We start from the raw sequence: 17,807 nt of genomic DNA on the forward strand, positions 1-17,807 counted from the left end.
ACAAGTCTGGCATATTGCCGTGGTAAGTCAAGTAAGTCAAACACAAAAATACGTGGATGATACCATTAAAACATTTTATATTTTTAAGAAGTGCCGTTCTGTTGAGAAAAATAGCTTTGCATACAAATTTGCACCAATCAAAAACAGACATCGACGTAGGGAAGCCCTTGCTTCAACAACAACAGTATTCCAATGTAACCCAACAGTTTTTTCCCCCCTCTAAATACAAAACAGACATGAAATAAAAGAAGAAACACAAAAATACATGTCAAAAAACACTTACAGAATAAAACCCAAACTACATCAACATGCAACGTTGCCCAAAAGTTGAACCCCTCTTACAAGCCATTGAGAGTCAATAGGCACTTAGAAGATATACTGCGTCATCTCGTTACAATAAGCAAGTTGGCGGCGCTCATTGAATGTTTTGCTTTGCTGGATAGAAAACCATAAAATGACAACTAAGTGTCAAATTTATGCCAAACTCCTGAGAAGTGCGCACAGTGCAAATAGTGTCCCGATACAAAATACAACTTTCCATATTTGATACCGCTTAAGGTTGTTTGAATTGGAAGACTGCAAAATACACCAACATCGTTTTAAAACAATGTTGTTTGTTAAAAAAAAAAAAAAAATAATTAAAAAGCTAAAAAATGTCTTCATTGGCTTCTTGTTTTACCGATAAATAGTTGGCAAATTTCCTTTTGCTAACGTAAATTCTTTTGCCAATGTAAAAATGACTCCATTGAAAAGAATGAAAGCGCGCATTTAAATATTGCTTGAATGTAAAAATGTTACTTGGTGATTATTTTGTTTTGCTGTCAAAAAAAAAAACAAAAAAAAATGCATGCATGCATCTGCAAATTTTGGGACATCTTTTTTTTTTTTTCTAGGTTAAAACCAAAACAAATGTCACTCATGCTGAGTTTTTCTTAATCTCCCTTTCAGTTGCCATGGTGATACTTAAGAGACATCCATGTGACGCTAAAGCTTCAGGGGAAGTCGCTTCCATCGTATATGATGGGCTTTTCCATGGTCAGATGATAGAAGACTTTCTTGGAGATAAACCTGTGGGGGGGAGAACATTTCTGTTCAAACAGTCGCAATTCCATTAACTTCTGCGCGGCAGACGGAGTAGCAGTAGAAAAAAAAACAATGGTGAGAGTTGCTTTACCGAACGAGCTCAATCGGAAGCACACTCAAAAGGATGAATCACTTGCAGGTAAAGAAGCACGGGCCTACCGTGAGAAAGAGTTGTCGAAGATGAGCGCGTAGGTTCCCGGTCGACGCACTTTCAGCTGTCCCTGAATGGTCTCTTTGTGGGAATGGCAGCGCGTCAGTGGAATGAGGACCTTGAAAAGAGAAGAATAGAAAAATGTGTGCTCGTGGTTAAAAAAAAAAAAAAAAAAAAAAAGTAATTACCCCGCAGAAGTCAATCAGAAGAATCAAAGCACTCTGATTAATGCTTGTAGCGAAAGCCCAGTGTGTGTGCCGCTCAGATCAGGACTCCGTGTATTGATTCTTAAGAGGCTTGGACAGAGTTTTATGAAGCAGCACGGTGGGAGATGATAATTGCTTGACAGTCGAAAAGGCCCAACATGCATGTTAGGCTCATTCAGTGAAAAACTAAATAGTGTGAATGTGATTTATTTATTTTTTTGTCTGTACGAGCCATGCGATTGGCCAATAACCGTTCCAGGTGGCATCGTGCCTCCCGCCGAACTGCCATATTGACGCCAGCCCAACCGTGACCCTGAATGAGGAAAAGCGCGTCAGAAAATGGATTGTCAAGAGACAATTCAATAATGTAGGTGGTTATGTATTATTAATGTCTCGAGCCTGTGGTTCCAGAATCTCCATGGGGGAGGGGGGGGCGTATTCTGTGGAGCGTGAAAGTACACGGCTCCACCAGAACATTAGGTACACCTGCACTCAAGAGCTGAATCATAACTGTCCAAAGATAACTATTTGTTTTCATTTCGTAACAGGCTTGTCATTGTAGTAGTAAAAGACTCGTATAGTGTTATTACGACGATTTTATTTATTTATTATTTTATTATTTACAAGAAGTTCAAAAACACGTTTTTTTTTTTAATTATTAAACCTATTGTTAAATTGTAGCTTGTTATTTTTTTTTTCCCTGTGGAACCCATCCTCAGCTATTCACAGAAAAAGATTCACACATTTTCTCGCACTTTTTTTGATGGCCAGAGATGCCACAAGATGGCAGCAAAGCCCTGCCTCATAGGAAAGCGAAAATCTCACATTTTCCCTCATGTTTGTGCTCTTTCTGTAACAGGTTAAGATGTCACAAGATGGTGCCAAAACCTTGGCGAATAGGAAGGGAGTGAAGTGATACATCTCGACTTAGAGGGGAGGAGCTCATTTTAGCCTGGCTCGTTAGTGGGAGTTATGGAGATTGTTCAACGTCGGAAATCAAATGATTTATTTTAAGAGTAATGTAAGATGTGTTTTTAACTCATTCACTACCAGCCGAGAAAATAAAATGGATTTTTGACGTCTATAGCCGTCAATGGCAGTGAATAATATCACACTGTTTAGGATCATATATGTTGTATATTTATGGTGCAAACTATTAATAAAAGCAAATACATACATTTTTGGGTTGGCATCAATTACTAGCAATGACTAACTACCTTTGATTGTTCCAAGTGAGCTTCAGCACATTCCTGGTAAACCACACTAAAGGAGATGCTTTTAGGCTCAGAGGAAAACATCCAGCTGATGGTTGGCCCCGAGGCAGCCACAGCAACAGTCACCACGCTGTAACAGCTGGACTTGATGAAGAGTTCCCGCGAGCCGTCGCCAAACTGGGAAATATCCTCGATGCTGAGCGGCACGGTCATCCTGCAGGGAGACGGACGGACACTTTAACAGAAAACGATTCGGCAAAAGTCCCGCGCGGGTTGACGTCAACGCTCACGTGAGTTCTCCCGACTTGAGGAGGTTGATTTCGGAATCCTGCACGGTGGAAACGTTTTCCTCCGGTTCATCGGGGGTTAATTCTCCTACACCTCTGCAAAAAATCATCACACACAAAGAAAAATAATGTCAGAAATCCATCTCCATATTTAAAGGTAAGGAGGAGAGGGCGAGCTATCTCTCTAAAGATGACTTGGTGAAACCCTTCAGGGTAATGACTCGTGCACTCGGATGCTAGCCACAACTCCCCGGCAATCTTAACCCAACATTATGAATCGACTGAAGCCTTTTTTTCGGGTGCTTTCAGACAAATCTTAGCAGCCAATGATGTATGCTCTGTCGTCATGGAGATGGCAAAGTTGTCATTACATGTAACCATCAGGAGCCGCTGATAAATACAGCGATATGCAGTTGAAAGCTCCTCGAAGAGCACGTCGAGAATATTTCCGATCCATTTACGAAACTCCAAAATGAACCCGCGTGACTTTCACACATTTACTTTGGAACCGCTATATTATTCCGAGCATTAGGGCTGACTGTTCTCTAAGGAAGAGTACAAAGTATTTGCGCACGGGCCAGATGCTCCAATTCATGAATTTTAGAGCCCCAGAGGAGAGAGGCCGGCGTGCGTAACGATGTGGCCGAGGACACGCACCTTCCTCGGAAAGGCATGCGGAGAAATGGTGCACAGTTCCATATTGGCCCGGTTAAGGCAAAGGGTTTGCACAACCTGAAGATTTTGGTTTTCCTGCCTGCAGAGGAAGGCTGTTTATATTTTGTTCTATAAAAGTAACAGTGGGGTGTTCACAGCAGGAAACAATTGATGTTGTATCTCAAGCAACAGGGAACTTGTGCACTTCCCGCTATTCTATTTCCCATCTTCAAGGCAAGAGAAGATTACGATCAAGGCCGAATTGATGGCCTGCTGGGATAAATATGATAAGCCTTGATATCATATCAAGCAAACCGAATTGAGTTAGGAAACACGACTAGGATATACTTACATGTCCAAGGACCCGGCTGGCCTTCGCTCCTGTTCTGCCTCGAGCGAGCCTCCTGTGGTCTGAGAATTGGTGTCACTGTCATACACGCCATTTACCTCCTCTTCTGTGATGATATCAAAAGTGCCGTCGTCAGGTTTGTGGCTCGGGTCTGAAACTGGGAGAGGACTTTAGGATGTGATTAGGTTGAAAAAAAAATGATGGGAAAAAACTACATGGCCCAATTACAGTGAACTTAAATTCATGGAGATCAACCCACGAAGTTGGAAATTTGATCACGCATATCCCGGAAATGTTGTTGCTCATCCCAGCGCGCTTCATACCTGTGACACTGGGAGTGGGTTTATAGACGGCAGGCTCAGGGTTAGGATGAAGTTCAGCTCCCGGTGGAGAAGGCTGCTGATCGGACGGGCTCAGTACGGCGGCGGTGAAGCGTTCCTCCACTGCGCTGTGTTGGCTGTAACAGTCCCGGCAACAGCGCTCCTTCTTACCGCTGTGCTTGATCATCGCGTAGTTGTTGCTGCAGTAGTAGCAGAAGATGCGGCCGCATAGTCTACAAAAAAAATAACAAATGTTAAAAGTGCATTCTTGAGAAGCATCCTTTTGCCAGATGCTGAATGCACACCTGCAGTGATGCCGGCGCAGCCACCAGGTAAATTGGCCCTGACAGCCGAGGCAGTGGGTGGCGTCTTTGTCCACCAACCACCAGCGCTCTTCCGCTCGCAGTTTCTGCTCAAACTCCAGCGCATCGGACTTTTGCCACAAAGCATCTTTATCCCTGAGGAGGAAGGAGGCCACACATTAAAGGGTCATCAATCATAGCTAACGAAATAAGAGGTACGAATTCAACAGCACCACGCATGTAGATGATAAAAAATAGTGGGCTCAGTACCGATCCCTGAGGGACTCCACATGTAACGTATAACTCCAAAGTTGCATTGCCATGAATTACAGATCACATTCCAATATTGTTGAGAACATGACTACAACTGCAAATAATTGAAAGTGCTGTTGTAAATCGTACATAGGAGAAGTGGATTGATTCCACAAACTCCGGCAGGTGTAACGTATCGCATGCCAGTTGAGGAAGAACAGTGAGATCATGTGCGTAGACCCAAGGGGAAGTGATTAACAGAGTCACTGACATTCAGAGTGGAATTTTGCTGTATGTAAGCCTTGCGGGCATTGAGGCAACAACGGCTGCTGATACCACCAATAATAAAGAAGGTTTCCATTCTCTTTCCTCGCCTCTACATTTTATCGCCTGGTGTCGTCTTCATCAAAGTGCCTGCGTGCATTTGCACACATTCAAACAAAACTTACCGCCTAGCATTCGGTACCTCTCCGCCGATCAGATGAGGAGAACAAAATCTCCTCTCCCAGGAAAAACTTGTTCAAAACACAATGTGAACATCAAAGAAGAGGCAAACAGTAATGACTAGGCAGTCGGTTTCCGGACTGATAATGATGCCCTCACTCCACTTGTTCCAACGGCTGCTCTTGATATTAACAGATTTTAGGCCACTTGTCCTCAAACCTAATACACCAGGTACCGCCCCTCCCACGAGAAAAAAACTGAGCGCTCCTAGTTACACCATAATGATAAACAGTCAATTAAGTGATTAAATGTAAGAAAATTGCACACAAAAAAAAAAAATTGAAAACTGTAATTGCGCAGCAATTCTTTCAAGAACCACTAGAGTGCGCCGCAGTACCACTAGTGGTACGAGGACCAAACTTTAGGGAATCACTGCACTATCCTACCTTATGAGCTCTATGAGGCGCTCCTCCAGGTTGACCTTTGTCCTGTTCAGGTCATCAATCTCAGCCGTCATCTTCAGGTGCTGACTTTGTTGAGCGTCTTGGACCGCGCCCAGTTTCTGCTTTAACTCCTCGCATTCGTTTTGCGCGGCCAAGTGTGAGCTTTCGGCACTGAGGAGGGACAACCGCATTAGAATTAGCACGGCGGCATCACACAGAGAAATTCGCAAGGGGCACGGCGCTCAAACCTGCTTAGCGCCTCTCTAAGCTGCTGAATCGCGCCGTCGCTCTCGCGAACGCTCGCTTCAGTCTTGGTGATGTGAGCATCCTTCTCACCGCTCAGCTGTAGGTACTGCTCATTCTCAGACTATTAAAAACATGAGCAGAACAATTTGTGCGGAGCATGTGGTTCAGACAGAAATTTTAGTTGTTGCCTCCTCCTCTGCATTTAGTGCAGGGGTGGGCAAACTTTTTGATTGGTGGGCCCCAATGGGTTCTAAAATTTGACAGAGGGGCCGGACAAGAAATAGATGGATTGGTAACCTCACTCATCGGACAAAAAAATAATACATTTCATTTTGAATGAAGAAAAAACAAAACAAAACAATATATATGTCTTTGAAAAAACACAATATTTAGAAAATAAAACATTAACAAAGTTTATTCATTTAATTTTTTTCAAGTTTGGTGGGCCGGATTAAAACGTCTAACGGGCCGCAAGTGGCCCCCGGGCCGTAGTTTGCCCACACCATTTTGTTTTCAGTGGTGTTTGCAGAGATTTTTTTTCTTCACAGATTAAAATAAAATTTCATTTTGATGTAAGAGATTTTTTTTAGTATTCAAGTTTTGAATTTTCTGGTAATTAATCTTGAGGATTTTATGTTCAATTATTTATCGAAAGAGATGATTTGGGGATATAGAGTCTCAGTTTTGCAGCAAATAATTGAAATTACATGAATTTTATGATATTTTCACAAGTTTTCTAAATCCAAAATCCCTGTCAGTGCCCCTGTGAATGGCATTATTTTCTTAGAAATAACACAAGTGAAATTTAGGGGAAAAACATTTGTCATTTTCATTTTTTTTTTTTTTTTGGAAAACTATAAATATAGCGGATCTGAAACACATTTATGCGGATACACCATTACAACAGCATCACAGCAAAAATGACCCAAACACAATTATTGGTCACTACACTCCAGTTTTAGTCATCTAAGAATTAAACGTGTGCAGCTCCAGTCCTCGATTAACGATCCTGCCTGCTGCCGTCAAAGAAAGATATACATCTCATTACCGGTATATGTGAGACGAGATCTCAACACACTTTTGTATTACAGCGGAATGTTAAACAAGGCACGCAACTCGCCGCAATTGTCTCCCACGGGCATTGATGATGAAGGCAATGTCTGTTTTTTTTTTAACTCGGAGTGGAATCTCGTCCTACACAGCAGTAATTGGGTCTGTCGAGGCTTCTTTTGACTTCAAGTGTATATTCCTACCTCCACATTTGAACTCGCCAGTGAAAGAAGACGCTGTGCAACTACTAAATGGGTTATGTTGCGTCTACAGAACACAAACCTCAAGTTCAGACACTCTTTCCTGCAAGCAGGTCACCACCTTCTTCTCCTCCTCAAACTGGCTTTTGACCTCCACGAGCTGCTTCTCCACATTCTAATAAGTGAGATGAGTGGATAAATATTGCGTCACGACAAATGAGACTGCAATGATTCTGGACTAAGTCACCTTCATCTGGACTTGATGGTTCATGTTCTCCGAGCTCATCTGGAACCTCAGCGACTTCATCTCCTCTTGGCTGGAGACCGTGAGGTTCTGCAGCTGGTTTCTCCTCTTTTCCAGCTCTTCTTGAAGTTTTGCGATAGCTTCCGGGAGTTTCTCTTTGTGGCTCAGCTCCGCTTCCAGGCTGTCATTCTCAAGCTGCAACTGGCCCACGCACTCCTCCAGGCGCTCCACCTCATGCCTCAGTTCCTCGATGGCGGCGGCGTCGTCCGCCCAGTGCTTCCGGGCCTCCTCCTTTTCCGTGCTTAGCTTACAGATGGTCATTCCCAGCTCGGCCATTTCTGTGTTGGCCCTGTGCAAGCCTTCCCGTGCTTCGGTGATCTCCAGGGCGAGACGGTTGTTGTCGGTTTTAAGGGCGGACATCTCCTCTCGGAGGGCGGCGGCGGAGATGGAAAGCTCGGCGTGGGCGGCCATTTCTCTGTCGCGCTGCTCGGTTAGCGCCTCTTCTTTCTTTTTGCACTCAAGGAGTTCCGATACATGCTTCTGGTTCAGCGCCTCAGTCTGGACTTTAAGCTGCTCGGTCAGAATCCGGAGCTCATCTCTTTGGGCCTCGGTCACCTCCAGCTGCGCTTGGGACTTGAGCTTCTCCTCCTCCGATCTCTGTAAGTTCACCTTGAGGTCCAGGATGTCCGCCTGGAGCCTGGAAACTTCTTTCATGCTCACCTCCAGCTGGCCCTCCATCACGGTCAGCTTGACGGCAACTTCCTGGTTTTCTTTCGCCTGGACCGCGCTTCGCTGCAGCTGACACTTCTCCAGCGTCTGCTTCTCACACGTAACCGATTCAATCATTTCGGTCTGTTTTGCACAAGCCGCTTCGGCCTTGGCCTTTGCCAGCTTCAGCTCCTTCTCCGAGGCCTCCAGAATAACCATCCTGGACTGGACCTCAAAAAGATTCTTCTCTTTATCCTCGAGCTGCGCCTCCACGGCTCGCAGTTGCTCTTGAAGGTTGACTTCATTCCTGCGCGATTCTCCTAAGCTCTTCTCCAACTCGCCGATCTGCCCGTGAACGCTCTTCAAGTCGGCCTGCATGCGAAAGAGAGATTCCTTCACCGAGTCCTGTTCCTCTCTCAGGCTCTGGTTCTCCTTCTCGAGCCGCTGAGTCGTGACATCCGACAGCTTGGCTGCCATGGTGGCACTCTGAAGACTCTCCTCCAGTTTGAGATTGTCCTCACGCAACCCTTTTTCTTTTTCACCCACAGTCATCTTGGCTTCGTCCAGCTGTCTCCTTAGTTGTTTTTCAGAAGCCCTAAGGGATGCTAATTCACTTTCGAGAACTGTCCGATTCCCGGCCATCTCATTCTTAAGGTCCTCGTTTTGCTTCGCTGAGTTCATCAATTTGTCATTTAATTCCATGAGATTGGCACACTGTGTCTCGTAGTCTTCAATCTTTGCGTCCTTTTCTCGAACGCAACTCTCCTGGTGGTCGAGCTTTGCGGTCAGTTTGTCTCTCTCGGAGCTCAGGCTTTGGTTGTGGCCTTCCAGAAGTTGTAGCCTCTCGCAGGTGGAGGTCAGCTCAGCTTCTTTAATCTCCGACTGCGCTTTGAGAGAAGCGATTTGTCCTTCTAAAATCTCCCTCTGGCTATCCAAGCTTTTGTGCAGTTCCCCTCGATGCTCTTGCGCCTTCCTTTTCACCTCCTCCGCCTCGTTGTCCTTCTCCTCCAGAGATGTTGGGAGGTCTTGCAGCTGCCTCTGTAAACTGCCAGTCTCCTTCTCTCTCAGCGTCAAGGTGCCCTGCAGCTTTTCAAGGGCGTGGCAGTGTTCCTCTACTCTGGCCTGCAGTCTGCCTTTCTCCTCAGTCGCCGACGTAAGTAGCGCTCCGAGTTTTGTTTCAGCATCCTTCGCCGCAGCCTCCTTCACCTTCAGCTCCTCCTCAGCCCTTTCTGTCTGCCTCCTCTTCTCCTCAGCCTCGGCAACAGCCTCCATCTTGCCCCTCTCGGCCTCCTTCAAGCTGTCCAACAGCTCGTGGATCTTCTGCGCTGAATCAAAGTAACTGGCCGCCTGCTGGCCCTTCTCACTCAGAACGCCATCCAACTTGGCCATGAGCTCGATGTTCTTCCCCTCGGTAGCGGCCAACTTTTCCTGAAGGAGTTTCTGTTCGGCCTCCGTGGCTTTTTCTACAGTCTTGAGCTTTTCCACCTCGCTGGAAAGGCTCTCCTCTCTCCCTCGCAGATTCTTTAGCTCAGCCTGCAAGCCGCGTTGCTCCTCTTGCGCGGTGAGCGATATATCCAGCTGCCTCTGGAGCTCCACCACAACCTCTCTGAGCTCCTCGGCCTCAGCGCTCAGCTGCTTCATTTTATTCCGGAGTTCCTGCTGCCTCAGATCGGAGCGGTCCAGCTCCAAACGAAGGTCTTCGACGGTGCTGACGTCTTCGCTGCAGGGGGGCAGGGAGTCGTTCAGGTCATTCAGCAGACCCTGACCATAGTCCGGGCTGGAGAGTAAATCAGATGCTTGCTAGATGTTTGCGAGGAGAAACAGACATGAAGAGACAATGAGCAATAAAATAAAGTTAAATGGTACTTTGAACAAATAAAGTTAGATGATGAATAATTTTTATAGCATTGGGTTTTTTTTTTTCCTGAATCCCGGCAAATTGGAGGCCAACCAGCGTAGTAGAACAGATTTTGCTTGACTTCCTGTGAGTTACCTGAGAGTAAGTGCTGGCCAGACTGTTAATACTTGAACTACGACTGGGTGGTTTCCACGTGTGTCCAGGTGAGCTTGCACCTCCCAGTGTCCTCCTGTTGGAAGTTGCATTTGTAATTCCAGTAAAAATTAATTACCACATCTAATCATAAATTTCCAATCGTGATGGGTGGGTTTTTTCTTACCTAGCAAAAGTAGGCCAGGAGGCATCAAGGTCATAGCCTCTGGAAGCGACATCAAAGTGAATGTCGTTGAGTTCGTACAAGTGATTGATGATATCGACATTGAGGTGAGGCTTCAAGAACGGGCTTCTTGCATAGTACCAGTCACTGTGGCATCAGAGACAGAAAAATGAAGGAATGGCCAATGCTTGGGGGAAGAAAAAAATAAATAAAAATTTGACATCTAATCAGAAGTTGTACCTGGTGACTCTCTGGTTCATGAGGCACTGTTGCAGAGTGTCAGCCAGTCGCTGGTGCACGAGGGAGTAGCGAATGAACGCCCGGCCCTTCCCCAATGACGTCTTCAGCTATCGGATGGAGGAAAGGCTCGAGGTGAAATGTCTTCAGTATACACAAAGTTGCAGTTCCTGTTGCTTTGATTCAACTTTTGCGGATTACCGCAACATCGATGACTGAGAAACTACGCAGATATTGTCTAACTCGGTTACTCGGCAGGGACACGGCGCGAGAAGCTGTGATACAAATGAGATTCATCATCGTCTCACTCAACTCCAATTGAAATCACATTACGCCACATGACTGAACGCAATCAGCAAGCAATCCATTTTGTTCGGATGTAAACTGACTAATATGATTTGGTCTTGTGATTTCTGCCATATAAATGTCAATGTTCAGCTAACCAACATTCCTCGCAAGCAGTTTCCACCTTTGATTTCGCAGTTTTTATCCCTTCTAAACAGTTTTCAAAAAATGGATTACAATGCAATTTGTGGAGGCTGATATTGCGTGAAAGTCTTCATACCTCCGATATGGATTTGACAAAGCGAATGCCATCATTTGCGCCTTTAATTTTCGCCAGGCAATCACTGAAGTAATCCCAGTAATCTTTTTTTGTACCAAGAAATGTTGTCTTCTCCTTCTGGTCAAACTGAAAGACAAGAAGTGACATGGTGGTCATAAATCATTTGGAATGAAATGATTATGTAGAAAATCACACAGCATATGATTACGAGAAGAATCGAAACACGCACCTGTAGCAGATACTCCAGTTTGTAGGAGAATTTGTGCAGGCTGGTGCTGTCATCTGTGATTGGCTCCCCATTTTCCTTGTACTCTTTTGCAAGCTCCCCAACAGCCTCTGCAATTCCAAAGAACAAAAAAAATATAATTTATAAGTGAACAAACACAACATTAATCGTATTTATAGATTTATTTACAGTGGTGAACTAATGTATGACATCAGTGATTTTCTAAGTGTGGAACACAGGCTCCCTCTAGTGGTAAGCAAAAGAATCACTGCCCAAGTGGAGTTCAGCTGTATTTAACATTGTGATAGATTTGCATTTAATCTTGATTCCTTCTAAATGATTATTCAGGGACAATTTTCATTTGCTTTAAGGTACAATACATTTGAATACAATCGTTAAGTACAGTCATAATGTGATGGAAAAGTCTTATGACTCTCCTATTGCTTCTCCGCTGTCACACACCATGTCAGGCCACGAATGCTGATCTATCCACACACATGGACACACATAAAGCTGATGGGCGTACCATGAAGATCTCGGATAATCCTCTGGAGTTGGCTCTCCCCGACCGAAGCACCGGCAGCCATGGCCCCACCGCTCCTCCTCCCTGGAGTCACGTCCAATCTGCTGAATCAGAATATTACAATCAGCACAGTACAAAAGACAGACTGAAATGCTTTCAAATCAGATACATGAATGCATTTTTTAAACTTTACATGTTGTTCACACAGTCGTGTTTAAAAATGTTCATTCTGACCTTTGCACAATTTTAATTCTGAATCGATAATGCCACAGGAGTAGTATGTTATACAGAATTTCATGATAAACACAATTCGTACTTTACCGGGCAAACTGCATTGCAGTGACAGGCCGTGCATTTGGTAATTGGGCCTTTGGTGGGTACTTAGCTGACTTAATCCACCTCTTAATACCACTATCACTTCACAATTATAGACGCCAATACAATACAAAAACTTAATATAACAGGACACAACTGTGCACTGTATATGATCTGGAGCACTGCAGAAGCTACAAAATATTTAAAATATATCAAAAACATTTCAAGTTTAAACACCATAGATGCTAATTATTAAATGTATTAATGTATGCAGCTTGCTGGAATATGTTTCGCTGTGGCCAACCAATCAGAGGATGGAAAAATACCAGTGTCATGGAGGGCCAGCTTTATGGCCCTGTGAGGACGGGCGTGAAATCTAATTGCTTCAAAAAACAGCCCCATTGCTGATAGAGTCGAAGTTGCATGGGCCAGCCTTAGCTCTGATTCTGAAAGTCATGGGAAGATTAGACACAGCAATATCCGCGTATTGGGGGGAAAAAATGTAGCCGAGAGGAATGTGCCAAACGAGAGAGAACAACAGTTGGGAAATTAATAAATTAATTCAACATTCTGGAGCAAATACTAGAATTTAGGCTCTATATGTAGGTCAGAAGAGAAGGCCTTCCCAATTATACAAGCACTGCAGTTAATTGAAGTTTCATGAAGCTTCACTTTCAAGGTCGATTCTCACCAAGCAATCAATCAATTATGAACATCATTGAATTGAGGAAAATGTTTACGGAAAGGGGAGGAAAAGCTAGTTTAGAGGAGGAAATTAAGCATAGGTAGTGTATAAATAATTATAATAAAAGTCGAAGCAAGTGATACATTACGCCAATGTTAACTAAACATTGTTTATGATTTACTACATTATAATGCATTCATTTAAACTGGGACATTCGAGAGCAATAGGACGATGTATAACGTTTGCTAAAAGCTAACTAGGTTAATCTCCGGCGGCTTTGTTTAACTTTGACAACATATTTGACCCAACGAGCAAAAACCAAGTGTCATTAAGAACATTATTTAATATATTTCGATTATAAGACGCGCAGAGAAAACATTTAAGCGCCTCGAGGCGCTTTCGCCGACTTGAATAATAACTTGTAACTTAGCTTTCAGACGGTAAACATTCAACAAGCATTCTTGACAACACTTCGCACAAACACAAAAAAAATGCTATTTTAAACATGTTTTCGACATTTGCTATTATCGGAATTAGTCAACTTTAACATACTTTTCAGCATATGACTCATGTCCATATCAGCCAGCTGCGCTGTTGGAGATCAACTCGGAGCAGCTGGTGTGACTGACACATACCTTCGCCCACTCACAAACCAAGATTTATGTCCCCGACCAATGGTTTTGCGGGGGAAGTAGGCGGGATTTAACAACCAACAAGGTTGGTTGTCCTCCGAGTGTAAACACTGGCGTCATGTGATCGCTGGCATCAAGCGATACTAGTCCTAGTTTTCTGTTGCTTGTTTTGACAGTTTCACTTCTATTGAAAATATCAAACAGTACATTGGTACATGCGATTTAAATGCTATAATAAATATGTAATTATAATAGATACATTTTTTAATAATAGAAATAATCAGAGTGGGCTTTTATTTATATTTTCTTTTCTGACTTAATTGCTTACTTCCTTCCCCCAAAGTTGCTTTTGTTCCTTACTTCCTTAATTATCCTTTCTTTCATACTGACCATACTAAAATCCACATTCCCTCTTTCCTTTCTGACCTTTCATTCTCTTGAAACACGTTTTTTCCTTACTGACCTCCTCTTTCTTATATTCCCACGTAGCCTTAATTCCTTCACTTAACCCTACTTGTCTGCCTTCATTCCTCATGTACCCTTCAACCCACCACTTAAAAAACGGCTTTCATGCCTGATTTTACCTCCTTGCACCCATCTCAGACCTGCTTTTCAATCTTGCATCCTTATCACCACCCTTTATTTTGAACAAATTTACTTCCTCCGACATTGCTGCCTTCCTTTCTGGCCTCTTTCACATCAGGCCTTTAAAGTATGGCGTATCCATGAAGGCTGCCAATACCAGTCACATGGATCCTTAACACCATCCTTCATTCACCTAAACCTACTCAATTCCCTCTCTCTCTCAGTCCATAATACGATAGCGTAACAGGTTAAGCGACTAAAGCAGAAGAGGAAATACAAACTGTCATAAATATCATCCAGTCCCAAAGTCCTCTTTGAATGACCAAGAGTCAATTGCGATGCGATTAACAACAATCGTAACTTCAGGTAGGTATATGTTTTGCTTTATAATTATATCGTTAGCATTTTTTAAGGCTTTTAAGATATAGTGTGTAACTGCATTACTCAGAAAAGTTAGTGATACAGGGCTTTTGGGGGAATTTTCGGGTAAACCAAAAATGCACTTGAACCTTTATAGTCAAACTTAATTTGTGAATGAATGCTTTTTGTACAATATATATTTTTTTTTTACAAGGAGTTGAACCGCTACGATTGATGATTGATCAAGAGTAGCTCATCATTACGAGGCTTCAAACAAGGATGTTGTCAGTGGGAATTGGCCACCGAGCTTTGAATGTCACACGGTGTCAAGAGAGTTGCAACAGAAAGGCATCGAAGGCCTTGGAAATGTTCAAGCAACCAACTAGGACTGAAATAATTACCAGAATTTCTCGCAAATACTTTGCAATTTTTTTGCAAAAATAAAAATAAAATAAATTTTTTTAAAAAGCAGATTTTACAAGGTTCACTAAAAAAATCTGAAAATATTTCACCTTTTATAGACATTTACTAAAAATAAATAATACATTTTAAAAATTAAATATCATTTCAACATGATAATGTTTCATGTTGAAATTTTATGTCATATAAGATTTTATATACTATCATAAGTTGTTTCCATCATTTCCTTTTTTCCAGCGTAGTCACCGCAGTCCAGCGAAATAAAATCTTAAAGGTTCTTCTGAGCACGGGTTTGATGATGAAAAGCAAGTTCACCGTTCAGTCAGTCCGTACATTCACGGGTCAGTTAGCCACGTTAGCTTGATAGCATTGGCCTAGCTTGTTAATGAGGTGGTGGAATGTGGAATTTAGTTTTCTTTGGATTTTCAGGCAGCATATCTATAGACAAGGCAATACAACCGGAAAAAGTTAGCGACATTTAAAAGTAAAAAAAAGAAACAAAAAGTAGCTTGCTTAAAAGAGTTTTTCACACTTAACCGACAAACGGAGCTCACAATGGCGAACCTGACACTCTCATTCGCTGACTCCCATATCACTCACCGGGCCAAGATCGGCCTTTTAAAGCCACGCACATTCATAATCACACGTATTATAGAGAGTGGCGACCCCAAGAGGACAACAATAATACCTGCACCTCAAATCCATTTCTATCCGACTTATCGATGGGATTATCGATAGAATAAACGAAATTTGGACTGGAAAGGTTCTAGTGCATTTAGGGATCGTCCTGAAATTTCACACAGATATCCAATTTCCGTGACTTTTTGTGAGTTGTGTATAAAACCCAATTTTTTTTACATTCTTGTATTCCCTTTGACTTCAAACTCGCAGGCACAACAATGAATGACTCCGAAACGTCATATGACTACGAATATGAAGACGAGATATGCGAAAAAGCCGAGGTGGTCCAATTCGGCTCCATTGCGGTTCCCGTGTTCTTCTCGGTCGTGATCACGCTGAGCCTCGTCGGAAACCTGCTGGTCCTCGTCATCCTGGCGTTGTACGAGAACCTCAAGTCCCTGACCAACATTCTCATTCTGAATCTGGCCATGTCGGACCTGATCTTCACCGGCGGACTCCCGTTCTGGGCCATCTACCACATGTGGGGCTGGCTGTTCCACGAGGCCCTTTGCAAAATCGTCACTTTTGTCTTCTTCATCGGCTTTTACAGCAGCGTCCTCTTCCTGACCGCCATGACCGTCTACAGGTATCTCATCGTGGTCCGTCCGCTGTCCGACCTGAAACCCAAAGCTGTAACCGCTGGAGTCCTGGTGTCCGTCCTGCTGTGGATCGTCAGCATCGGAGCCGCCTTGCCCTCACTGCTCTTCAGTAACCTCGTCTCCATCCCGCACAGGGACAAACCCTCCCTGGGTTGCGAATACGAGGACGACCTGTGGGCAACGGTTGGCGTTTCCCAACAGAACATCTTCTTCTTGGTCTGCTCTGCCATCACGGCTTTCTGCAACTGCAAAATATTGGGCAGAATCACGCAAACCAGATCGCACACGAAGAACAGAGCGGTGAAACTCGTCTTATGCGTCGTGGCCGCCTTCTTTCTGGGCTGGGTGCCGTACAATGTGGTGATCTTTCTGAGACTTTTAGCGAACAAATTAGTTCCGCCTTTTGAAACGTGCGTCGTGAGTATCCGCCTGGATTATGCGTTTTATGTATGCCGGCTCATTGCCTTTTCCCACTGCTGCCTCAATCCGGTCTTTTACGCACTGGTGGGCCCGAGGTTCAGGGGGCACCTGAAGGCAATGTTCCGTAAGAAGTTCAGGAGGCCAAACCCACAACAGGGAAGGATGCAAAACTTCATCTCACAGGGATCAATGTACTAGATGGTAGTCAGAGACCGATATGCTTTTTTTCAGCGCCGATACCGATTCTTAAGAGTCATGCAGATATTTGAAGCCGAGATTCATTTGTTGAAAAAAGGCTTAATTGGTGTCAAAATTGAAAAAAATAAAAACTCCAAAGCTTGACTTAGTTTAAAAGTCGAACTAAAAGTGCACAGAGGTTGTCGGCTCAGCTGCATGTCTTATAGTTCAATGAAAACAAACGTCTCTTTTAAGTTTACTACGGCAAATAGTTTTCCGCGTGTGAGTCGAGGTAGAAAAGCAAACAGGCAACTTACTGTTACTTGGCTGCTACCCACTGCACAAGGAACCAATCAGATGATGCTGTCTGTGGGTCAATGTGCTTCTGCAGGCAGGGTTACAAGCACAGCAGAGAGAGAGAGAGAGAGAGAGAGAGAGAGAGAGAGAGAGAGAGAGAGAGAGAGAGAGAGAGAGAGAGAGAGAGAGAGAGAGAGAGAGAGAGAGAGAGAGAGAAGTGTGCTGCAGGGAGCCAAAATAAAACAGCTTTTAATTTATTGGCCTTGAAAGTTAAAAAAAAAAAGGCAGATGCCGATAATCGGCAAAATGCCAAATATCGGCCCCGATAATCAGTCTATCACTACTAGATGGTGTTCGGATTCATGGTTAGCGTCAGGGAATATGGTTGGTGAAGGTTTGGGATAATGTTTGGGCTCGGGAAGTGTGGCGTTGGACAGAGTTTGTTTTAGGATTGAGGGTTATCTTAAAAGTGTCGTTAGTTGGGGTTAGGTTGAGGCACCAATTTGGAGTTGGACAGGTTACATAACTACTGTACAGTCAAACTTCACATTTTTGTTACACACTAAAATGCATTCAAACAATTACCGGTATGAAAAAGACGTTTGAGTTAGCAGTTTTAAAAGGATTTATCTATATTTTAGCGTGTAAATGCTTCTGAACAGAGAAAACTGTTATAACATGAACAAAAGTTCACAAAACAGGGCGGAAGATGCATTCATTAACTAACACTCGTTGTCGCTTCCTCTTGCCAAATGACG

At 43.6% G+C, this 17,807-nt stretch overlaps 2 protein-coding genes across 5 annotated transcripts; one reads left to right on the forward strand and one right to left on the reverse strand.

Moving 5' to 3' along the window:
* Nucleotides 1-60: 60 nt before the first annotated feature.
* fyco1a (FYVE and coiled-coil domain autophagy adaptor 1a) lies at nt 61-13,531 on the reverse strand. 4 transcript variants are annotated; one of them, XM_088312911.1, is made up of 18 exons: nt 13,431-13,531; nt 11,882-11,979; nt 11,359-11,465; nt 11,130-11,255; nt 10,568-10,674; nt 10,331-10,474; nt 10,147-10,240; nt 7,449-9,953; nt 7,284-7,376; nt 5,954-6,072; nt 5,709-5,876; nt 4,570-4,722; nt 4,268-4,497; nt 3,948-4,101; nt 2,945-3,037; nt 2,658-2,868; nt 1,243-1,352; nt 61-1,068 (listed from the first exon to the last, which is right to left on the reverse strand). In XM_088312911.1, the coding sequence occupies exons 2-18, from the start codon at nt 11,940-11,942 to the stop codon at nt 993-995; spliced, it is 4,551 nt and encodes a 1,516-aa protein (XP_088169037.1). In that variant the 5' UTR covers nt 11,943-11,979; nt 13,431-13,531; the 3' UTR covers nt 61-992. The 4 variants fall into 4 exon arrangements, with proteins under 4 accessions (XP_088169037.1, XP_088169039.1, XP_088169036.1 ...); XM_088312913.1 differs by having other exon boundaries at nt 3,948-4,050; nt 11,882-11,982; nt 13,431-13,490; XM_088312910.1 differs by having other exon boundaries at nt 11,882-11,982; nt 13,431-13,490.
* An 816-nt stretch (nt 13,532-14,347) lies between these two features.
* Nucleotides 14,348-16,929, forward strand: LOC148324808 (chemokine XC receptor 1-like). The gene is made up of 2 exons (XM_088313668.1): nt 14,348-14,461; nt 15,767-16,929. The coding sequence occupies exons 1-2, from the start codon at nt 14,434-14,436 to the stop codon at nt 16,771-16,773; spliced, it is 1,035 nt and encodes a 344-aa protein (XP_088169794.1). The 5' UTR covers nt 14,348-14,433; the 3' UTR covers nt 16,774-16,929.
* Nucleotides 16,930-17,807: the final 878 nt, after the last annotated feature.

Source organism: Idiotropiscis lumnitzeri, chromosome 13 (genome assembly GCF_059441095.1).
Source record: "Idiotropiscis lumnitzeri isolate Australia: NSW breed Sydney's pygmy pipehorse chromosome 13, RoL_Ilum_1.0, whole genome shotgun sequence".
NCBI classification, from domain to species: domain Eukaryota; kingdom Metazoa; phylum Chordata; class Actinopteri; order Syngnathiformes; family Syngnathidae; genus Idiotropiscis; species Idiotropiscis lumnitzeri.